General features: G+C 35.6%; 1 protein-coding gene across 3 annotated transcripts in view; it reads right to left on the bottom strand.

Annotated features, from left to right (window-relative positions):
• The window catches only part of LOC150089455 (nose resistant to fluoxetine protein 6-like), a 129,952-nt gene that overhangs the window by 2,775 nt on the left and 101,273 nt on the right, over positions 1 to 25,904 (bottom strand). For all 3 annotated transcript variants that reach the window (XM_090389498.1, XM_090389500.1, XM_090389499.1), the window contains exons 4-14: positions 23,252 to 23,339; positions 21,624 to 21,727; positions 20,248 to 20,418; positions 17,941 to 18,034; positions 17,693 to 17,782; positions 15,786 to 15,954; positions 9,000 to 9,079; positions 6,773 to 6,895; positions 4,872 to 4,992; positions 2,887 to 3,073; positions 767 to 909 (exon numbers count right to left, since the gene is read on the bottom strand). In XM_090389498.1, coding sequence (XP_090245624.1) covers positions 767 to 909; positions 2,887 to 3,073; positions 4,872 to 4,992; positions 6,773 to 6,895; positions 9,000 to 9,079; positions 15,786 to 15,954; positions 17,693 to 17,782; positions 17,941 to 18,034; positions 20,248 to 20,418; positions 21,624 to 21,727; positions 23,252 to 23,339 — 1,370 coding nt within the window. The remainder of the gene's footprint in view (positions 1 to 766; positions 910 to 2,886; positions 3,074 to 4,871; positions 4,993 to 6,772; positions 6,896 to 8,999; positions 9,080 to 15,785; positions 15,955 to 17,692; positions 17,783 to 17,940; positions 18,035 to 20,247; positions 20,419 to 21,623; positions 21,728 to 23,251; positions 23,340 to 25,904) is intronic.

Here is a 25,904-nt window from a genome sequence, read left to right on the forward strand (position 1 = left end):
ACTTGTATTGAAATATTGACTTAGCATTTTTGACATTTACTGAAAATAATCTAAAACAAACAATGCTGCTGCAAAGATGTTGCCCTTATTATTATTATGGTGTAATCTTGATAGAAATAACCGACGAAGGCAATGATTGTTAAAAAAATAATAAAAATAAAACTGTGCCCTTTTCCTTTTGGAACAGATATCAGAACTAAGTGTCCAACCGATTTATCACTTCAAAATCCTGAGACTAAAATTGAATTAGCATAAAAGTTTACCACAATTCAAAATATCTATTGCTAAATTGTTTAACTCTGCCTTTATTAAGACATCACCCATACACTGATTTTGCCTCTCTCCACCCGATTCGAAGGGTCAAGATTTAAAAAGGCAGACATTTTCTGGAGCGGCGTTTAACCAGTCTCGCAGGTCTGGGATTCTACTTAGAGAGAGAAATTATTTTGGGCCTTTCATCGCTCAAAACAAACCAGTCTGCTTACAATTTGCAGATGCACGCATTAACTTCCATGTGATAGGAAAGTTAATTCAAGGATTAGTATACGATTTTTCACGCAGAAACTTGAATTTTTCATTCAAAAACGACCAAGAATGACGTAACTTATCAACATGGTATACCAACGCATAATGAACCAAGGTTTTTAATGAAAAACAACACAACCAACTCATCTGTTCTTCCAGCTTACTCAAGAAACTTGATCTTAATCATGTAGTAGACCATAATATTAGCGAAATAAACTAATTTCGTTCAAAATTGTCTTACCGAAATAATATGATTTTGCTGTAACCTTTCGCGAATGTACCCCGTCAAGATGAAGTGGATAAGAGGATTAACGAGGTAGGCCATGTAGGTGAGCCGACTGAGTGGGATGAATGCCTTCCAAGAGAGTATCCTGTTGATTATGCCTGAAACGAAAACAAAATCATTCAGTATAACGTATACGCAGCAAACTATGTGAAAGAAATCCTTTTTATTTTCCTCACAGAAATAGTTAAACTTACTATTAAAGCTCGCTACGTGAAGATTATTATCAAATTAGAGAAAACTGTTAATCACAGTTAGTCTAGCAATAAAAATGTTTACTCCTAATAATTATACCAGGGTATTGTTCAGCTAGAGTACAACATGAATTTGCAGATTTAGATATTTCTCTTTAATTTTCAATTTCACATTAATAAAATTATTAACCATCAGTTTTCCTTAGGACCTAAAAAGTGAACGGGCCTTACCGAGCGATGTACCGATCTACTTAGATCGGTGAAAGACATTCTGAAACTGATACTAATATTGAAACTAATACTAACCGTTTTGGATTATAGTGCCAGGATGCCATAGGCTTTAGCCGAACCGCCTCCCCCCCCCCCCAAAAGTAGACAAGGAAATACAAAAATTATGCGCTTCCCTCCTCACATAGATAACTATCCAGTTGACCGTAATTTCTTCAAACTGTCAGTGTCAACTAAGAAAAAGGTGCTTTCTACATTTCTATCAAATATTTTGGTGAAATGTATTTATTATGGCACTCAGTTATATTGAGTTTAAAAAGAAATTACACTTCAAAGTTCCTGAATCTCCCAAAGCTAAGGGTATTCTCCGTACTGAAACGCCTGGATTATGCAGTTTTGCATAATCGGTAGAGGGAATCGCAGCTTACAATCAGCTTCTGCACTCTTTATAAGGCTAATGATAAATAATTTCACTCCTCTGCAAGGGCAGACCACAAAGAAAGGATGATCCGGAGAGGAAGTCAACGTATCCCAGTTTATTTCGCAAAGTATGCCAGACACAATTATTTGAATTCAGGTCCAGAGATTTGGCTGCCCACTCTATCCGAAGAATATTCCGACTTTGAAGGAACTGGTTGATCAGCCGAACCCTATGTGGAAGAGTATTATTCTCTATGAAAATGAATCCTGAGCCTATACCACCTATGAAGAGCCCCAGGTAGGATTCAAGGACCTTTTTCGTTACGAAGTTATTTTTGGAGACAGAATCACTTTACGAACTGATTTTAGAAGGATAGTATACAGAAAGAATTAAATTAGATGCATTCTGTACAGCATTGGTCGTACTAAACATTAGAAATGAGTGGTACCGTTGTAGCAGCTACTTTTATAGTTCTCTTGATTCCCTTGTTCCTAAGCTTAAAATAGCATTCATTTGAAATTACATGAAGGCGTCAAATTTCATGAAAAATTTACTGGAACTACCTGAGGTAGTTGCAGTGCAAGCAGCTACACTTGAGGCGAATACCTTCCTCTGCTAAAGAGGCCTGAAGACGGGATTCAGTAGAACTTTGAAACATGGCCAATATTTAAGTATAGATTGACGTGATAACACTTTAATAAATACATATTAAAATATATTCATGTGATATAACAAAGTATTTTTTGTCATTTAACCTATACATTGTTTCTACTTGATAAAACTAATTTTAACATAGATTACCCCGAGCTAAGAACCTTTATAGGATGGAAAATTCTCCGCAGATCAATTACTCTACCTAATCTGCATCAATTACAGGCTTTAGACAGTGGAACGACACCTCGTTTTCAAAGTTAAAGATATAAATCCTCTTAATTATACTGATAATAAAACCAAAAAAAAAAAAAAAAAAAAAAGTTTTTTACGTTAAACCCGTTTTTTACCATGGAATTAAAATAATTTCCGGCAAATAATAGATTCTTATATATTTATTACAATAAACAATACAAATCATTTTAAGTGATTATTAAACCTCGTAAATATAATAATAATAATAATAAATGAATTGTATTGCGAGATTTAATCGGTAAATTTTCGATTTTGTACAATCCGAAGAATATGAAGTAGAATTGTGTGTTTGGAAATTATTTCTACTCTTACTTTAACGAAAGACTTACCTCCGTAGCCTGAGACGCAGATGAAAGTCACCCACGCCAGACCAAGTGCCCAAGCGGTCCGATGAGTTGCAGCATATAGAACTGTCACAGCGATGTTGGGTAGGTTGCCTCTATTCCACTCGTACACTCCATAGACAACAGCGGCATTACAGGCAATGGCACCGATCCATCCAAGAAAATGTTGGTACTGCGGGAATAAGAACGAACTAATCATAAAGAAGAATTACCGTTGTGCGAGCCAAAAAGCGTTATAAAAAGACCTTACAAAAACAAATTTATGATATAAATTCACTGCATCTCTAGATCAGAAGTTGGTAGCCCAAGCACGCGGAATGATTTAATAACATGGCAGTCCGCTATGTGAGAACCTGCAGAATTCAGTAAATTGTATTCAATAACTCAAATCGGTATTATTCAAATGTTTTTGGATATCAGTATTTTTAGCCTATGTTTAGTATATTAATGACCCACATGGATGATGACACCTGATCCATTTGGGATCGCTTTCAAGTTACTGTGGTGGCTAGTATAATTTGTTTTTGTTCCGCTCCTTCTATCAATATATCTGACAGTCGTAGATGAACAAGTTAGCCATGTCCGAACCAACGTTCTAGAGCATGCCAAAAAAGATTAGTGGGTTCAAATAAGAGCTGTTTCTGATGTTTAAGCACCAGGAAAAACTAAAACCATGGGACGTCACTGTCTTGTCTGCGTGTATTTTTTGATCGGTTTTCAGGATGAAAAACTAGTGTTTCCGATAAATAAAAACCACAATCCTCGTCTGAATCTAACAAGTCCAGCGAGGTGGTGGCGGGGACCATAAAAATTCATCCCGTCTCGACAGGAGTCACACCCAGGCCTTTTATAAACACGGAGATAATCACCACTGTGATAACCACGAGGTCTCTGCTTTGGGACTCCCGGGTATCAATTTTTTATCCGTCTCCTTAAATCAGGTAATGCAAGTTTTGTGACCGAGAGCGTCATCATCAGAAGAGCAGGATTCCTTCCAAACTGATTTTCACGTATACGGTGTACTGAATTTGTCAGAACGCCACTGTAGAACACGAAGTGAGGATTCTAAACACAATGACCCCACGATAAGCAACCCACACCGTCACCACCTCATTCAAATGCACACTCGAACTTCTGATTTAAATAGTGCGTAGAGTGACGCGTAGATTGGGCAACTTTTGATGTTCTTGGAGTCGTTAGACTGGCGAGTTGCAGCTGATGGCAGAAATTAAATATTGTGGACATACTTACGAATTCTTCTGTTGATACTTGGTTCTTTAACCTATCTGTTTTCAGCATAGGCACATCCACCGGGGAAATAGACGTAAAACTCTAACATGAAACAAAATGCTCTCGAGCCCTCTCCAAGAGAATTTTGTTTCGTTATAGAGTTTTCAAAACTGCATGGAATAAATAAAAGAACATACATTCTCTTACATTTTAATAGTAGAATATGACCATATTCTACTGCTAATTTGCCATAACCAAACCGGATCGTTGAATCTCTAATTCTTCCCTATTTTCACAGACTACAGTTGATTTTGGAATTGAAATGGTATATCGTAAAGTTGAATCACCTTCGAACTCCTCTCCCCAAATCAGTACTTCGATTCGTACTTGCTGCAACTGATTCGTTGGCTCTTTTACAGCTGATTCTATTTTCACCAGTATCAGAGTGGTATTCGATACTTTTAGTGTATACCTGTTTAAATATAGCGTTATATTTAAATTTTGTATAATAAGAAGTTTTGTATACTCGATTGAATCATTATATAAAAATTTAATAACGTCACAGATTAAGTTTCTGTGAAAAAAAGTGTTTTGTGACTTCACGCTGAGTGACTTCTAACGTTCAGAATCTAAATTAATTTGGCAAAGAACTAGAATTAAGACAAAAGCATGAGAATATAAGTATTTTATTCAACAGTTTTTAAAAATTAGATTTTAAAAAAGTCCTGAATATGGCTTACCGGTTTGAGCAGAATCTGAGGACACGTGTAAAATAAATAGCCGATCGCTATACCCACACAGTATGGTCCAAGATGGCTGTAGGGTTTACTGAGAATTATGTGACTCCAGAAATTTCTCTCCCTGTAAAGAAAGAGCGAAGATTAACGGACTATTCATTGGCTATTAACAATAAATCAAAATTATATACAATGTCTACGTCGCTTCTTTCGAGGATTTATGAAAAAACGTTTAATAACCGTCCGTACAAGTTCATAAGTGGTAATTTCGGGTTTAAATGAGCACCGTTTTCGTTCTCTCTACCCAGAACTCTTCATTCTGATTCAATCTCCGTGAAAAATTGTAAAAAAATGAGTGCTCTTTAGAAGAAAAAACTGGAAAGGAACGAAAAAGAACAAAAGTTTCGAAACTAATAATCCGTTGATATATCCACATTAGCAAGAACTATATTTGTGCGAAATAATGGCAGTGGGAATATCGAAGGCACGAGTCCTGAACATTCTCTGAAGCAGTCGAATTAGATTCTCATAGGTGAACATATCTGTATACTTACCAGCGAATGGTAAGAGAATGAATACGCAGTTCACTAGTGTAAGTTGTAATGCAGATCAATTTTTGCAATTTTCTAAGGGAAATTCTTCTATATTGCTGCTTGTGCTCTTTCTAGGTTGAATTCTTTGGGCGAAACAAGCAATATTTCTCCAAGTTCGAGTTTGTTGTTAAATTCAGAATGTCTATATGGTATTCACACAACAGCTAAACCCTAGGGTAATGTGCCAAGAGTATTTACTGATGGAAGCTATCTACGATGTTAAAAATGAATAAGACCAGCTATGACATCAAAAAATAAATACAGGAATATCTTCTTCGTACAGGACGGCCATCTTCAGTATGCTAATAACTTGATAAAGCTTCGGATGAAAAAATTTCCTCAGTTATATTCCAACTGAGCAATTTCTTCTACAGGGAGCTACAGACAGAGCAGTTTCTTCGAATTTCATGCAGAATATTTGTGCTACCTACGCTACTACCCATTTTGAAATCAGTTTGGTGGTGGTACAATTTACAGATTACCAAATTCTAATAATTTAAGAAATATTTTTAATTGGTTCCATTCTACATTCATTTGTACGAGGTGAGCCAGTTTGCAATATCAGCAATAAAATGTAAGTTCATAACTATTTTTGGATGTTTCGTGGAGTTTAATGTCAACCTCGGAGAATATTTATTAGTTTGCTGGAATTATATTTGTTATTACAAAAGATTTTAGGTTTGGTCTTCTCCAAAATTCAGCCCAATTAATAATAATGGTAATTGAATATCGCAATAAAAACAAACCATTTGCAAATATCCTCATAAGACGACGCATGTTGAAGAAAAAAAACAGTATTGAACTCAACGAGAAATGATAGCAGACTTGACATGAGCTGCGAACATCAAAAAATGGTAATAAATTCAAGAAACACATCATGCTTTCATAAAATAAACAAGCGAGTTAGGCAACTATTTATGAGCTGCACTACATCATTTCCCTATCAAGTTTGACTACGAGTGTCGAACTTGATGGGAAAATTACTGACAGTAACGTACAATCAAACTTGACAAATGAATTAAAGGGTATTGCACCGTCACGGCCAGGCCATGAGGGTATTGTACTCAACTATACACTGCTTCTGATTACAATATCGTTCTTCCTAAACTACTTAGCCTTTTGTTTCTACGTTTTCAGTTATCAATAAAAAATTTTAATGTTACAAAATGCGACCAGTTCTAAAAAAGAACATTTCTTTTTCTCGGGCTCAGCAGTCACTAGTTAGGTTTTCTATCAGAGCCAAATGTGCAATATTATATAGCCAAGTGTTGCTTTCTTATTAATAGCACTTTCTCTCTCTCCAATACTTACTCTGGATCCGGATATGTTACTAATAACGTCGGCGGGAGACTATAATAGTACGTGAGGAATCCTGTGACGAATATGGAAATTCCCAAGAGGAGGAAGTTAATGGCGAGACCCACTATGGGCCACCTGAAATGAAATAACGAAAATATTTCACAACATACAACTGATTTTGTTTTCACATATCTATTTCATGGCTTATTTCTTTTTCACATTATTAATTATGTTTATACATATTCAATTCTTTTGTCTTTCAATAAGTACCCATAAAAACCAAGAGTAATTTATTGCCTTCTTTAATTTCTTAAATTTGTCGATTCAAATAAAATTTACATTGCATAGATATTATACAGTACATTTTTAAAAATGTTCCGGTTATACTCGCGAGAAGATCATGCAATTTGGTTGGCTTGTTGTAGACTTCTTGTATAAGGTCATACCGCATTAAATATATGTTTTAAGTGCCTGCCATTCTATTGTCGTTGATGTTGCTGGGCTTTAGGCATCAGTGACTCCAGAACATATTCCACCTTATGTATTATGTCTGGAATTGCGAGTGTTCTGTGGTCGGTTTGCTGGACGAAAAACATAAATACCCGGGAGAAAAACCGTGCTACCATCGCCGCCTGAGACCGACTAACTCAGCTACGTTTCGAAAAAAAGCCCATAAAAATCCTTTGCGTCATTGACGGAATTCGACCTCAGGTCTTTTCCTCCCAGTGTGGGAGGCCGTGGAATTCTATGCTAAACTCGCTCGAATCAAATGGAAAATTTTAAGCGAAGTGGTGAAGCATACCCGGGGGAATAACGGCAGTTTATTCAATGATAATGTTTAGTTGACTGCGGATTGTTCACAAACACATTAAAATAACCACAGGAAAAAAATAACTGGAGAAACACAATCTGTATGCAGTGCAACTATAAATTTTTGTATGTACTTATGCCCACCTGTTGATTAAATTAAATATCTATTTTAGTGTACCTTATTGCGAATATTATCGAAGAATATCGCACACAGTTTGTTGTTACTTGCCAGTATTCTAAGAAAAATCTACTTTCAATCCATTTTTCTGATTTATAAAAATACAGTATTTATCAGGTCCCTGGAATCATAAGGTCACTACCAAAAACACTAATGGAAATTTTCAATAACATCGGTGTTTTAACTTTAATTAAATTATACTACTTTCTCTGATGAGATAGATTAGGGTTTTTTCGTATGAATCGACCCTGACTGCTATAAACCTTAACTCGATCCCACCAAATAAGGACATTAATTAAAGCGACAAATGTTATAATTTAAAAACTGCTGTTGGTGTTTTAGCAATGAAATTATCTTTTAATTCTGGGTTCCCTGGCATCATCTTTTTCATGATCATAAAACAGCAATTAAAATAGAAATTTGTTTACTGTTCAGTTAAAACGACATAGGAAATTAAATAATACATACTGCAGAGAGAAAGAGAAACTTCAGTCTTTTTCACAGGCATATAATTGTAAAAATTGAACGGGCCATTTCCACTTCAACATGAATTTTTATCCATAATTCATTTGTCTCTGGCTTATCTCATCTTTATTTTCATGAAATATACCAATTCCTGCTTGTGTAAGCTATTCTCTGTTCATAGTTTCCACTCTAGCGTTCACCATAGGCAAAAAAATCATAACTCAACCGAAATCCAAGGGATGCCCAATCAGACTAGAACCGACTACTGGTTTCATCCATTTGTAATTACTGTCCAACCCAATTCTTGCACTAACGACTGATACAATAATCCCTGTCATGTTTATATAATTACAAAACAAATGGCAGATAAATAATCGGAAACATAATTATAACAAAAGTTATTCATTTCAGTTGTAAGATAAGTTAAAAGTTAGATAGTCGGTTTGAAATGACTGGATTAGCCAGATGAAACTTCATTTTCTATACATATATTAAAAAAAAAACATAAATAAACAGACACGTACGAGTTTTGCAGGTTTAGGTGGCCTGAGAGAATCTATCAAAGTACAAAAAATTGGGAAATGCAGCAATGGCAATTTTTCACGTTTGCAACTTCCTTTTCTAATGTGTTTGTGATATTAAAAGGACATTTCAAAAATTTTAAAGGACAATTATCCTCCTAAGAAGCTAGCTAGCCAGCCCAACGGGCTGTTCAAGGGGTGGATATTTTATTTCACTAAACGAATTTGTATCGATGTAATAATAATGTTAGTAATTTTAACTTACCTAGTTAGAGGGATTAACACAATTAAAGATATGACGTAGAGCTGGAAGTCGCATGATAAATACCAGGAATGTTCCAGACACTATAAAAGAAAAGAAGACATTGGTTATTCATATCTCGTTGTAATAGTTCTTAGATACTGAGTAAATGACATAATATACGCTACAACCAGTTCCATTTTTACTGTAGATCGGTTTCCACAATTGAAAACCCGTGTAAAGTGAATATTTAATTTTCAACACAACTTGAATTTTGATTATATGTATAAGCAGTCTCGGTTGATCAGGAGAATCCGCAGGCGCCTCCGTAGCCAGGTGGGAAGGAGCAGCAGTGCGTAGCACACGCTTCTTGATTAGACCGGGGTTCGAGCCCGTCACCACCAAATACGAAGCATGCGGAAAGGTCAGGGAATGACCACCGCACCGGAGCAATATGGCCTTAGTTGCTAATGCTCCGAAAAAAAAAAACCAAAACCAAAATCAGGAGAATCCGAAGCATGGTTATTTTGCATAAAGACTTATGGAATGTACTATCCTGCGCACCGTGAAACGGAGACAATTCTGCTTCGGTAAATTGTCTTCTTTGAGTTTCTTAACTGGGTATAGGCCATGTTCTCCTTTATTGCCTTAAGCTGTTAATGTCGAATGACTTGAATTCCCGCTGTCTCCGGTACACTACCGAAATCGTCGTAAAGAGGGTGGGTACATTTGTTCTTCGAAGCTCATTAGACAGTTTTTCATTTTTCAATGTGAAACTGTCCATATAGATAGATACTTTAGTTGTTGAAATAAAAGGGTGGTCTATAATAACTCATACTGTCCATACAGCAATATCAACCACATCTATACTCTCAAGAAAATTTAAGAGTAATTTGCAGGTTCTAGCAGGCGTAAACGCCTGTTTTCTCTGAAAAAGAACTTAAGGGGCACTCTTAATTATGCCATTATATTAGTTGTTAGTTAGTTAGTTTTTAGGAGCATTAGCAACTAAGGCTGTATTGCTCCGGGGATATGCGGTGGTCATTCCCTGACCTCTACGCATCCTCCATATTTGGTGGTGACGGGCTCGAACCCCGGTCTAATCAAGAAGCGTGTGCTACGCACTGCTGCTCCTTCCCACCTGGCTACGGAGGCGCCATTATATTAGTTGTATCACAATTAGAAGTTGAGTTACTAAACAGCCATCACAACCATGAAACTCCTAAAAACACTTTAGACTTCTGATTTTAAAGAGATCGTGACCACCCAGATTTTTATGCATATTGGATTCTTTAATCAACGTGCGTGAACTAAACTAGCAAGGTCTGCACACCGTGAAACAGAACATCATAAGAGATTTTAAGGATGACAAAGTCATCCTTAAAATCTTAAAGAAACACGAAATTAAAACTTATTCCAAAACAGTAGTCATTAAATAACGGATTTTAAAGTGGCATCAGAAAACTTAGGAATTACCTTCATTTGTGAAGGTAATTCTTCTTGTGAAGAATCGTTAAAATGTCTGCCAATAATTTGAAATGTCAAATTCCGGAATACTGGATTCGCATATCTCGTGATATTTCTTTAAATACAACCCCCCCCCCCCCCACGATCAAAACTAATCTGAAAAGTAGATACGACGAAGAAAACCGAGGGATGCTGAGTATCGCAAGCAAAAATCAGTAAGTGGTTCTGATGTAAAGAGGATTACATAATTTACAAAACTAGTTCGCTGCTGTTCTGTCGAAATCATTCAATGAAATTCCGACAAATTATTTGAATTCGTCATTAATAAATTATAGTATTTTACCTAATCCTGGATGAAAGCGATTATTTTAATGCCATTAGCAAAGCATTTGAATATAAGTTAGTCTTCTTCCTTCCTTCAAACAAATCCACCATTTAACCAGATTTGAAGCTGAAATATTCCCTATGGCTGTCTTACTTTCACCGAATTATACAAAACGTCATAATCCACTGTTAAATGAAATATCGACGCTAAGTCGATGACCTCTTTCAGTGTGATGGTTTATTCGTTCAGGGAAGTACTGTGACCAACAAGCATTAAGTCGCTTGAGGCAACTACACAAAGGAAAGTGTTTAGTGCTATTGTTGGCGCTTTCGTCATCAGCAGGGACCCTAACCTTGTTTGTGATTTGGGTTTCAAATATCGAAAAAATAAATAAATAAATTTTCTTGCAACAACTTTTGCTATAATAGGGTAAATGTTATGTATTATATTTTTTCTCAAGTATTACTTCAGTGAGTCTGAGTACCACCGGTTGGGAACCGCTGCTCAGATGACAATTCTGAGTGGGTTCTATTTTATTTCCTTCTCTGCCAACACTCCTTGTCCTACAAAAGACGGGTTCGGCAGTCTTGACCTTTGAAATGAATGTTGAGTACAATAACATGGCAAAATTTTGCCCAGTGAGGAAACAGCGGAGCGACTGCCAAAGCGTTTTTTCCTTGACTTTGGGTCAGAGTCCTACATACAAAGAAAGCGTCAAGTAAACAACATTTTAAGGCTTTTAAATTAAGATTGGTTTAAGATCCGTTCTTTTTGCATAATATCGTTTCAACTACCAAATATGAAACAACTTGTCTGCCTGTGAGCAATGAAAATGAATCATTACATCGCTTATTCGTCGTATGAGGTTCATCCAAGGCAGAAAGTGACACTATGGTAGCTTAATTCTCTAAACGTAGAGAATTGGCAGAATTCTATATACAATAGAAATCTATATAATATTCTGTATTCTACAGAATAGCAACATTTCTGTTCTTCATGGATAGCATAGTGTATACAATGATCTCTCTCTCTCTCTCTCTCTCTCTCTCTCTCTCTCTCTCTCTCTCTCTCTCTCTCTCTCTCTCGTGGTAAAATTCAAAACAAGTTCAAAATTTGGTGAACTCCTTCATTTAGCTTTTAAGCCATTTTATATTTTATCAGAATCATAAAATAATTCTTGACGATGCAAATGCGAAAAATATCACAGAATTTTCACAATTTGAGAAATTATCTTACAGATGCATATAATCATATCAGAGATATTGGGGAAAAGATTCATTCGATACCCGTGATTTTCGATGTTTTTAAACTGTTTTAGTTGAAATACTTGTGTATCAGCGTATAATAAACAAATTTTAACTTGATACTGTGCATCTGCATATAGAGTGGCAAATGAAATTTTTGCAAAGATAGATTATATAATACACCCCTCCTTTGCCAGAAAATGTATACTACAAAAATTACCTCTAATTTTTGTAGACAAAACTTTTTTTGTCCTCGCCTCAAATATTTCGAATTTTCCACTTCTATTAATATGTTAAACACGCGTATTAATTTTAATATATAGAATAATCTATATATGGCAGTTTATCGAGAATTAATTTACTGACAAACAATTTGAACAATTCACTTAAATGACGTAATTAGCATCATGTACATAAAAAGGTTAATATTAACAAAGTAATACGGCCATGAAATTGCTTCAAGACCTAAATTTTAAAAAATATTCTCTGTTAACTGACATATGGCCCTCTCTGTAAGTGTATATTATGAATATTCTTAGATTTGTTAAATTTGAATGAAACATTAAACACCAGAAGGTGCAGTAATCAAAATTCCAGTACTGTCGAGACTAAACTATGATAGAGAAAATCCTGGTTATAGAGGAACCAACTATAACAGAATACAGTAGTCGAAATCCGTGGTTATTAAACTGATGTCTAATTCAACAGTAGAACTTAAAAATCTGGCATTCTCAAGACATTGCACAGGCCACGCTTCTGAAAACTCCATGTGAGCTGATAGCATAACTTAATTCAGTTACATTATTACTGATAATTTTAAAATTTATCTACGCGAATTCAGACAGAGCTTTCCATTGGACAATAAAATCGAGTGTATTATTCGGATATCACATTTGAATATTTTTTGTTAATACAACAGCTCTGTTCACTATAAACTTCACAGAGCGATAGCGGTCACCATTAAGCCAAAACGTGAATCCGTGCTTGCCTAAGAAATAAAAGTTGAGAGTTCGAAACCGTCTCTGGTATGGTCATAGAACGTCCAATATTTTTAATTGGAAGCATAAATGGCGCGATGTGATTTTAGTAATCAAATACAGTACTGATTATATACTACTGCATACAGTTGCATGAAGTTTCTAATGAATGAGGGTAGGAGTGTTATAGGCCTAATGACTGATTAGTATAACAAGCAGATGTACAGAGAAATGGAGTGGACAAATAAATCAAAATGTCTTATAATGGAGAATTTTACCTTTCCACATGTTGACTGGAAAAAAATCATTTGCTTTCGTAAAAAGGGACTACAGTGGTTTCGTACAATTTTTAAATTCTATATAGTGGGACCAACTGATGATGCCATCAAAAGAATTTCTAAATGGGAAGCATTCAGAGAAGTAATCATAGAGGCTGGGCTTCTAGGCTTTTCAAACCAAATGTTATTTTCTTTTTTAGGAGCATTAGCAACTAAGGCCATATTACTCCGTCATACCATCTAAGAAATGCCATTCCAGACTTAGATCTAAATAAATCTCAGATGAGACTTATGGCAGAGAAGAAAAATGCGCCTGATGCATATAAATTATCAGGTGATACAGAAGCCTATGTTAGATATAAACTAGTCTGCAATCAAGTCACGAAGGAGGTGAGGCAGATTACGAGGAGTCTCTGGCAAAGAATGCAAATAAAAGGAACGAAGACTTCGGTACTTATTAACAGTAGAACGAAGAGGTTGAATCACATTGGTCCACTTGACGTCGATGGTTAATTGTCGATGATCCTGCTCAGGTTGCTGCAAACCGAATAAGTATATTGCATCTACATTCACACATGAGGAATTATTTAGGGAAGAGGATTACAGAAGTTCAAATTGTAACAGGCAGTTAAATGATGTTGTGGGTGGTAACTGAGAGGAAAGTGGAAGAGAAACTGTTGAAGCTAGATATAAAAAAGAGCGACTGGGGCGGATAGGATCTATCGAATTATATTAAGAGAGGCAGCAAAGGAAGTAAGCACCTTAGCCATAATTATGAGAGCATTTTTGGATTCAGGTGAAGTCCCTATGAACTGGAGATGTGCAAATGTATCTCTAATTCACAAAGGGGGATCAAAGATAGCCACGAGTAATTACGGACCTGTTAGCTTAACTTCTGTTCCAGGCAAAATAATGGAGTCACTGGTTAAACAAGTAATGCAGGCCCACCTAGACAGGAGTGCATTTATACTGCATTCAAAGCATGCATTTGTTAATGGGCGATCTTGACTGACCAATCTGATTTGATGCTCTGATGGAATAACAAAAGGAACTAGATGCAGGAGGTAATTTGGACATCATATATAGATGTCAAAAGCTTTTAATACCGTTGCACATAAAACACTGCTGTACAACTTGCGTATCGTGGCATTAAAGGAAATTTACTGCTATGGATAAAGGGATGTTTCAGTTGGAAAAGATAGTGGTTATCAATGGACACTTGTCTTAGTGAACTAATGTTATTAGTGAATTCCCACAGGGATCGGTCTAGGTCCATTGTTGTTTTGTGTATTTATTAATGATACTGATGAAGGTATATCAGGCTTAATGTCTAAATTTGCTCATGATACAAAGTTTGGCAGGGTGATTAATGAGACTAATCAGGGTAAGCTATTGCAAACAAGAAATATTAGGCAGATCAGCTGAGAAACGGCAACTGTAATTTAAAATTGACAAATGCAAGCAACTGCACATGAGTGGAAGTAATCCCCGATCAATATACCAACTGCGTGGTATTGCGCTTAACTGGTACAGAATAAACGACCTGAGGGTAACAGTGCAGTCAGACATGAAGTTGTGTGACAGTGCAATGAGGCTGTCAGGACAGCTCGTGGGATTTTGTCAACGATATACAAGAATTTTGGTTGAAGGTATAAAGAGGTGATTATCCCATTGTTTGCAGAACTGAAGCCTGTCTTCGGTTCTGAAAACTGTAGCGTCTGGAGACTAGGCGTCATCTGCGGTTTCATCTCATTAAGATGTTTATGGCTTTGAATGGATTGAGCAATTTAAATGCTGATGGCATCCTTCCTCTTGCTTAGACTATACACCTGAGAGGGCATAAATTCAAACTGTGGACGATGGTTGCCTTCAGTCAGCGAGTGGTTGATTTTTGACTAATGTCCGTCTGGTGTTGTCAATGTCGACAGTTTGAATAAATTCAAGGAAGAACTAGGAGAAGGATAGGGGATGTGGGATTTATTTTATTTATTTTTTTTTTTTTTTGGCGGATGCTGTATAAAAGTTTGCTTTCTTGGTGTTTGTAAGTTAATAACAGAAAATTATGCATAAACCCAGTACCGGTGATGCTGTTTTGTTTTTCAAGTCTGGCCAGCCGACCTCCCCTCTGCCCTTGTATGTTGTTGTTGTTTGGTTTTTAGGAGCATTAGCAACTAAAGCCATATTGCTCCGAGGATATGCAGTGGTCATTCCCTGACCTTTCCGCACCCTCCGTATTTGGTGGTCACGGACTCGAACCGCGGTCTAATCAAGAAGCGTGTGCTACGCACTGCTGCTCCTTCCCACCTGGCTACGGAGGCGCCCTGTCCTTGTATGGTCACCCTTGTAGAAATATTCAAAAGAGACAGATAATTTCGGATTTATGAAGTCCTACTGTATTAAAATAAAAAACTGATTCTAAATATTTTTTTTTTTACTTTATTAGTGGATTTTAGTGGATTAATTTAAAAAATTAATACAAAAAAAAAGGGAATTGCATAGATTGAAATTACTGCACTTACTCTCTGGTCTGCAGTCACTGCAAAATTATTGATGTAAAGCAAGTTCGTCCACCAGCTACGACGACACGTGTTGGTTATAGGATCGACTGTCTCGTGCCAAAATGGACCCGAACCGAAAGCGGGTAGAAGCAGCGCTAGAGCAATAACGACCATGTAGGGGGGCGTTAATCTGGAACAAAAAAATTATAATAAAAATATCAAAAGAGAAGTTTCAAAGCACACACGGAATCTTTTTAAACATTGATTACGGATGATACTATCTTAAAAGCAATTTTTGTAAGACATATCTTGTTGCAACCAACAAAACTGAAAAAAAATAGGAACTTCATTCAAACTAGATAAATAAAATATATACACTTAAACCATTAAAATTAAAAGCAACAAAACAAAAGTAGAGAATGAATTAAACGTGATAAAAAAGATTAGCAGCTTTCGGAGCGATGTGGTCCTTATTCAGATATTGAAAGAATGGCACGACACTAATTGGTTGGGGTTTAATTCCGCCGCCAATAAACAAACTTGTACAACGTCGCTTAAAGTTCTGTTTTATCAAAGAAACTTAAGTTATTTCGCGTAAGCTACTTTCAACTATTATGATTTAAGAAGTTTAGGCAAAAGCCCCAATGATACTCAAAATCAACTCGCTCTAATACCCTCTACTTCTCCGATAACTGACACAAAACATTCTGCCCAGCGAACTGGTCACTTGTGGGATTTTAAAAATTTTTACGCTCAACATATGACCGCGATTAATTTATCTTTATTGCACAGTGAAAAATTTTACATGTATGCTTGATGCAATGCCCATAACAGTAACAATGCTAGGGGTTAATGTAAAATGAGCAGGATTGTAATAAATAGTTAAAATATCTGGCCTACTTGGTAGGACTGGGCTGTAGCGTATTTGTCAAAGGAAGCATTCCACGAAAGTGGATAATATGTAGCCACAGGACTCGTTGGACGATAACATTGTGAAACAGTCATCGGAAGCCAGTCTTTGCACCTGGTAGGAAATTAATTTTTTCAAAGAGCCCTTTTCGGAAGCGCTGGTATTATCCACTGAAATACTACCAGGCCAGACACCCCTAACTTAAGGATGTAAAGTCATCATTGTGCATACTGAAAACATCGCAGAACAAACCTTCCTTCTGTAGTGGAAGTCTTGCACAGAGGTTTATTTGTACTCACTAATATTACTTTGTATTTTTTAAATTTATTTATCTATGTATTTAATGTGATTAAATAATAGCCTTAGCAACCGCGAATGGAACAAAACTACAAAAATAAACAAGTTTAATATAAATTATTCCCCCCCCCCCAAAAAAAAAACATTGGTGTTGAATAGAAAAATGCAAATATCTTATTAGCTTTACTAATTTACCAATAACTGGTTTACGAATTCTACTGATTTATGATTAAGCAGAATAAGACTCGTGGCTTCGAATTTTTAATAAAAAGAATAATCTTAGAAATACTAAATAACTCAATCCTCTCCTCATCTCTTATGTAAACATAACTGCAATAAATGTTATTATAAGAAACACAAAGAACGAGTATCGCAGGACAGGCTCAGAATAGGGGATAGATTCCTGCCCATGGAGATGCTCCACAACGTCCAGGAGATAGATGTGGACTACAAAAAGTTCATAGAGGACAAATCGTACAGAAGACGCATCATCAGGGACCATCTTCGTCCTTTCATGTATCTTCATTTCACATATTAATATTAATTTTATATGTAATTATACGTTTTATGTCCTAATATATGTTTTAAGTAATTTTTCTTGTATAAGTTATTTAATGTTAAACCCCTAGCATTGTCGCTGTTGTGGGTATTATTGCATCAGGCAATCATGTAACCAATCACTGCCTGCAATAAAGATATTTAGACTTTAAATATTACATACCTGACGAAGCGCCTGATGAAGAACCTGGGAATGCTGAACCTTCCATATCTATCAACGTACTGCAAGGTCAAATAGGCAAGCATCACACCGCTGAAAAGGAATCAAATTTTATTATTCTTTATTAATTTCATTTAGAGGAAATCTTATTGAAAATAGAGGAAACCATTGCGAGCTCTCTTTGAGCTGAATTCAATAAAAATCATATTAAATTACTTAAGTATAATGAAAATCAGCGAGAGTGTCCTAACCTGATAAAAAAGAAGGTGTCTATGGCCACATTGGAGTTGAATACTACTTGAAACAACAAATTGTCCACGTACCCACTCGAATCTTGAAGGTTACCTAGTACGAAAACAAAAAGAATTTATTAAAGCAAGGATAAAAAAAAAAAGAAGCTTCTGGAGCGCGAAATTAAGTTGATATTAATTAGAAAAATTTATTTTATATCATTGGATTTTTCTTAACTTACTTCGCCGCCCGGTATAAAACCAGAAAACTGCATTTGTTTCGTTCCTTTGTACAACTATATTAAAGTAACATTTCTTTAAGCCAGGCAAGCTCTCGCTCTCAAATAGCTGTCAACTAGATCCCGTCTCGCTAAATTGTAATAATTTGTATGTAGAAATTCCGACTATTCAATGAAATTTTCCCAGTAAATCTCGATTCCTTCATCAACAACATTCTCGTTGTGAATGGTTGACCTAACCTATGCACGAAATCCTGAACTTAATCTTCATCATATCTACAAGTTTTCATTATCCCAAAAAAGGAACTTAACAGAAACAAGTCAGTCTAGGACAAATTTATTCGATTCACATGCCTTGCTATCGTACGATCTGCAATTTTAGGCATTATCAAGACAAAAATGACAGATGATGCGACAGACGCATTGTAGAAATTATGAAGTTCATTGCATGGAAGTTCAGCTTTCTCCCACTATGATCTGAGAATGAAAAAAAAAAGGCGTTGAGTTAACCTCGTTCGTATTTATTCGCGATCTCTTTTTGTTCGAGCTACAATTCCATGTCTTTCGCTTATGTACTTTAACAGCAGGATACCTTTAACGTTCATTTCAGTTACACCAACCTCCTATTCTACGAGCCCTTCCTACCTCTGCAAAGACTAGTCTATCTAGCAGTCGAACTCTCCTTTTATTATGAAATAAAGCTATGAAATAAAGCTATGAAAAAAAAATTATATCTTTAAATTGTTTTGATATTAAAATTGTGACTGCACCTTATATACATACGTCGATAACCCTACTTTCTGTGAGAGGAAACTTCCATTGAAGTTCGGGTTATTTACCCTTCGGTTATTTACATCTTCATCCATTATTCTATATAAGGCTTAAAGGGAATTCCATCGGATTTTGTTATCACTTCAACTGAGTCCCGAAGTGATCACAATAATTAGCGTCCACTGTATTTACTTAATTTGATTGAAAATTGTTGTTCCATCTTTTTTCAGCTTCCTTCAAACTGTGATTAGATCATTAAGAATCCAAGTCACTCTCACCTCATGAATACATTTGCTTCCCTAGCAAAACAACGATCTGAGCATAAGTCGGATGCACAATCCCATATTAAGTTCTTAACGTTGATGATAGCAACCTTTGAAAACGTTCCGTTCACCGCTTAAGTATTTCCTTTTCACGAGATGATTTGACATTTTGGGTTATTCTGTATCAGATTGCAGGTTTTGAATTTGTTTCCTTTCATTTAAGTATCGTGCATTTTTATATCCTTTTAGAGAGTATCACACTGCATTATTTTCTCCTCTTAAGTTCTCCTCCCTTTTATTTATTCCATTGTCACCTCTGATTACTTTGTCTTATTTAAATAATAAAAAACTGACTGCAATAACTTTAATTTTATTTCAAGAAGTCAATATTTTATAGATTATAAAATATCGACTTTGATTGTATAATATTATAAATAGATTATAAAATACGTAACTGATCCCGATCTTAATTCAGGCTTAAAGGTGTCTCTTAAAAATAAGTGGATTTACTATGAAAGTAGCCGTATTTCTATTAATATTCTTGGCTGAACTGGAAAGTGTACCCTAATACACTTAGTTAACCAAGAGAAAAGTCAAAGCAAATGTTTTTCCTTGAGGGAGGTTTGGAGAAACAGCAATACTCATTACAAAATCTTAAATTACGTTGGATGAGAACCTTTACGTTTACCCGCTGTAATTCGTAGTAGTTTTTGAAAATTGAAATGTTACGGAAGAATGTTCAAGAATTACCATTATTTCACTTTGCATAAAACTAGGCAGTGTAAAAGACAAAAAAAACTCTGAAAGTCCATTTTTTCCTCTACAGATTATACAATTCAAAATTACTCTTTCACAGAAATAAGAATTTTTTTTTAAATTGAAAATCGTTATGTACGTTTAATTTCTCTCATGTGTGTGTATTTAACCTCTGATATTAAAAGTTAATATGGGCTTTCTTCCTAGTAGGATTTTATTATATAATTCACTTGAAATTACTATCAAAGGAAAAGTAGAATACAATAAAGACGCCATGTTAGAAACTGAGGTACACGTACTATATATCTGCATGTTTCCATAGATATAGCTGTTTCCCAAGATGATCCATGACATGCAAACAAACCGCATTCCATGCAAGCAACCGAGTCCATTTTGAGGCACATCGGTATCCAGAAGAAGATGGGCGTTGGCATTTACTGAAAAGGCGAGGAGTATCTTCGAAATTTTATCTGAAATGAGAAAAAAAGAAAGTGTTCGGGTGAGGGAATTGTATATAATCATCTACCTGATCATGCAATCATTTAATGGTATAGCCATTCCTTTCATCTGTGAAGGTCTTATTTATTCGTCATTTTTTTTTTTATTTATTACCACCTGTGATGGCAGAAACTATGCAAGGCCCTTAAGTGGAAACCGACTATGTAATAAGAGCCGTATAACGAAGGCAGATTTCCTTCCGCTGATATTAGTGGCTAATGTAAAAAATTCTCATTATATGCATACATCTAGTTTAGTTTCCCTATTACGATTGGACACTTCTTTCACGATATTCTCCTCAGCATTTCTTACTCTTAGTGGATACGTGAATTTAAAAATAAGCGGATTACAACTATACCGATATAGACAACAGTTAAGGGAGAAATGACAAAAGTGCAATAGTTTTAAAAATAATTAAACCAATCAATGAAATTTGTTTCAGTAGCATTCTCATCTGAGTTTCTTCAGCTGAGGGTTCATTGTCAACTTGCAGCCCGTTTCGATTCAGGCCTCTGGCTAACTCTGCTTGCCGGCAGCTCTTCACAGTAATGAACTACTCAACATATTTCCATACAAGTGGACCACGAAACATTAGTCAGACATGCTTGGCATTTGTGAACAACAGAAGTGATCGATCAGACCGCTCAATTTTAAGCCATTTATATTTATCTGTATTTGCATATAAAACCGATGCGCATATATACTCTCTTACATCAATTACTTGATCTATGTTCATAATTTTACTCGATTTACAAAAAGTGAGTAAAAAAACTCTACTATACCCTTCACAACCAAGACATCAGGTAGCAAAAATATTACAAAAGGCACTACTCTCGATCATCTCGCAAGACTTCCTTCGAATTAATTTTGAGGCATCAGGGATTTGCCATCGTTAATCTCGTCTCTATCTCACCATATGGTCAGTGCTCCAGAAAGAGGAACTTGAGACCTACACTCCCGCCTAAAAGTTCAGAATCACAGCGTACGACAACAATTTTCGTCAATTTTTTTTGACAGTGTAAGGTTTAATATATATATATTAAAAAACACTGTACCTTATATGTAAAAGTTTGAAATATTTTATAAATTAAACTGAAATGTAATATTTCTTTCCCAACCTAGATTTCAATAGATAGTGAAGGTAATACGAAATAAAATAATCTTAAAATATACTTACTGCTCAGGAAATCTTTGGCTTTTTTCATCTGACTGAATATCTCGTTAAAAACATCGAGAGTTGTTCCCATAATTACCATTAAGATTAGGAGGCCAATTAAACACCTGGAAGAAATGACATTTTGCCATTAGACGTCTTTGAGAACATCTGACCTGAGCGACAAACTAACTACTTTATATTAGATATAAAAGTATACATATCCTGTATTTCAGTGAACAATGAATGTAATTCTACCTTTGTACAGGTTTACAGAGTAGATGGTAATGAACACAAGACTTTCATATGTATTAAATTTGTTTTTCCTCTGGCTGTAAATACAGTTTTTAAAGGTGGGGGGGGGGGCTTATAATTTGAATGACGCCAATCTTGTTAACGATTGTAAATCGTAATAAATAAATCAATTCAAAATGCACAACACCAGTTTACGTGAACAGTAAATTAGGCTCTGACTAGAATATAAACAAAATATTATTTCAGTGGCAGCAGACATGATGATCGCAAAAGCCAGATTCCTTTAGGTTAAAATATTAAGAACAAAACAAGAAATAGATTACACTGGAGGTATTATTATTGGGCGATTATTCAGTTTAATGTGCCTCAGTCGGTTCAATTTTTCATAGCTTTAACTAAAAGGCAGAACGATCAGTTATAAGTACAAACCCAAATAAGGAGGTTCCATAATATTAGTATTGTGGTCAATAGTTGTTTGGACAAGGATTCTTTTGCTCGATACTACAAAGGAAGGGGGTTTAAATTCTTAAGGTTATAGACATCCCAGCATCTATGACGACAGGAACACATAAGTCTATCGAAGGCTAGCTTTAGAGAAGAGTTTGTGCCAGGGTTTTGGATTAGGTAACAATTTACAAGATATAAGTATTTGATGAATGTATGACCACTCATTTGAATTGATTAATGTCAATAGCATTGTTTTATTATTCTGGGTTATTGGCTACTTCTGTAATTCAGGTGGTGGCGTTTAAAATCACTAGTCATTTCAAAAGGAAAGTTACACTTGTCTGAAGAGGATTAAGAAAGGTATCGGTAGATGCCCAAATTATGTGTCGAGGACAGTCAGATGAATTATCCGATTCCATTAATATAGGTTGTAGAAAATGATGATGAATATCGCATTTTCTGTTTGAAAAGATAAAATGTTTCTGTTTTAATTCCAAAAGAGGTATTATGAACGGCAAATACTTATTTCAGTCGGAAAATTAGTACTGTACTATTCTTTCATGTACTGCCAGAGAGTTTAGGTTCTAAAAGATGTCTCAGGAGGAGTACCATACCAATTAGACACAAAATTCCTTGAAATGACAGAGTTTTCGTGTTCTTATAAAAATCAGGAGAACTCTGCCATTCACTATGCTAGATTTATAAATCAATATTTTATTACGAAAATAAAAGTATCTGTAACAGCATTTATTCAAGAATGAGAATAAATACTTCCTTAAAGACTGTATTAAATTATATGTTCCATTTATTTAAGGTTAAACAGCCGTGGAAGCATTTTAGAACTCCATTAAGAAAACTTGCGCAACTATTGGCAGTATTTTAATCCAGATTTTTCAAATAAATGGTGCCAGACAACGCGGAAGTAAAGGCAGTATGTAGGCAATACTTACAATACAACTATCTGGTCATTCTGCAACAACAACCCCTCCTTTACAGCGCATCGCGGTACTGTAACATTGATGTCGATGTATTTCGCAGCTGAAAATATAAACAGAAATTTCCATAATTAAATAAATATTTAAATAAAATATGGGCTTGAATTCAGTTTTTAAGTAAATAAACAATTTTAAAATTGTGTTCATTTACTTACTTACTGACTGAATTCAAGCCCAAGGGTTAAACGCAAGAGGTAAACTAGTTCTTGGGGCAATGAGCATAAATTTAATGGCATGATTGATTTCTCTGATATCATGATACAAAAGAAGGTTTTCTTAAGGAAAATTACTGTTTATTTTATCCTTTTGTACGTGATCGGCAGAGTAAAGTGGAATTCCAGTTGTCCGAAATTTCATTTAAGATAAAATTTGTTTTGCTTTTATTTTTTCTCAAATGTTGACCGAAAGAAATTGATACATTTAATATATAATCGCAAGAAACAAAAAACTATCATGCAAATATAATAAAAGCACGATTCCACTCATATAAAGCAGTACGAATGAAGCAAAGAAGAGCATTTCCTCGTGCCAAATCTAGAATAATACCAATCAGTGTTTCACATAAAAACCCTTCGGCATTACATAAATTACTGCAAATAGAAAAAATATATATGCAATGTATGTCTAAAGGAATGGGCCGAAAGTTTCATTAGTATATACTAATCCGAATTAGTGAAATTGAAAAGAGATATTATAATGAATATGCACACCACGGAAACCAATAGCTAGTGAAACATTTAACACTCTCCTCAGATAGACGTTATATGGACCGAATGGGGAATAAAAAAGACAGAATTGCATGCGAAGTAATTAATGTTTGGAAAAAAATAGAATTTGAGCGAAAAAAAAAAAAAAACTAGCACTTTTCAAGTAGAAAAAAAAAACTGTCAGTCATTTTAGAGTTGCAATGCTAAAATAAAAAAATGCAAATTACTGTAACTTTCCTTTTATACTATAGAGCAATTTTATTTAAATTCAATTTTATTTATCCTCAGTCACAGTTATCTCGGATATGAAGAGTCTGTTGTATTCAGCTATCATCAAGTTACCTTCCTTAAAACCTTGTACTGCAGCTGTAGTAAAGATTATAATGATGACCAATGTATATTCGCTAAGTAGCAGTAAAGGAGACCCCTCAGGTGTGTAATGTACCCAGCCGCTACTGAGAAAAAAAAAAAGGTTTTTCTACTGGGCAAAAGAAAAAAAAAAGTATACGCGGATAAAAAAGGGGGAGGATTTATTACTATCAGTTGGTTATTGAATAAAGCTTTTTTTTTTTAGTAAAAACCCTAACATACAGTGTATGGGTTGTAATTGTGACGATAAAAGATTCTCGTTGACATTACACTTGAATTTTTGTAGATTGTAATTTTCAGGAAGTACATGAATGTTTTTTTCCAGGAAACGGAAGTTGAAGTGATAGATGAGGAAGAAGAAGAAAAGTTGGTTCTATGGGCTTGGAGTTGTATACTGAATGGATGATGACTGCTTGCAACACATGTTCAGACTGGTTTGGAAGGGAGAATGGAGTTGCAGATGCCAATTCAGGACAACGATGCCCATAGAAGTATACAGGGTGTTTCAGTTAAACGTTTCAGAACTTCTAAGAGGGGTAGGGTACATCCTGACAACTCGAAATCATATAGCAATGTGGGGTCGGAAATGCTTTCCTGAAGCGGTGTTGTACACAGAAGCACCATAAAAAGAAAAGAGACCGTAAGTGAGAAATCGTTTAAATAATACATGAAAAGAAGCAAAAAGGTACATGGATTAAAGTAAGTGTTCGAAGTTTCTTCAACCTCGTATTGCTTTCGCACAGTGGTACCTTGGAAAATGTGCTACAAATCCCCTTTTTCCTGCTGAAGTGTTGTTTTCCGATGAGGCATCCTTCACAAGGGAAGGAATTTTCAACACGCATAACGACCATATCTGGGCGGTCGAGAACCCGCATGCAATACGACGTCGTGCAGCACAGATTCGATTTTCGGTCAATGTATGGGCCGGTATTATGGGAGATCACGTCATCGGACCTTACCTGTTACCGTGTCGTCTAACCGGACCTATCTACTTGATCTTTCTGCAGCAAGTATTGCCACAACTTTTGAGAGATGAACAGATTTCTGCATCGACGCAACAGACAATGTGGTTCCAACACGATGGAGCCCCTGCCCATTATAGCGGAGATGTTCGTAACTACCTGGATGTCACATTTGGTCAACAGTGGATCGGACGTGGTGGTCCCGTGCATTGGCCTGCTCGGTCACCCGACCTATCATGTCTTGATTTTTATTTCTGGGGTCATATGAAATCGCTAGTTTATGACACCCCTGTTGACAATGCTGAGGAGCTGGTTGCAAGAATCGCAGTAGCTGCCGAAGAAATTCGCCTGGAGTATTCCAGAATGTTCGGATGTCCATGCGTCGGAGATGTGAGGCGTGCATTGTGGCCCGTGGAAGAAACTTCGAACACTTACTTTAATCCATGTACCTTTTGCTTCTTTTCATGTATTATTAAAACGATTTCTCACTTACGGTCTCTTTTCTTTTTATGGTGCTTCTGTGTACAACACCGCTTCAGGAAAGCATTTCCGACCCCACATAGCTATATG

The sequence above is a fragment of the Mastigoproctus giganteus genome, chromosome 2 (genome assembly GCF_048544385.1).
Source record: "Mastigoproctus giganteus isolate SK-2022 chromosome 2, ASM4854438v1, whole genome shotgun sequence".
Lineage (NCBI taxonomy): Eukaryota > Metazoa > Arthropoda > Arachnida > Uropygi > Thelyphonidae > Mastigoproctus > Mastigoproctus giganteus.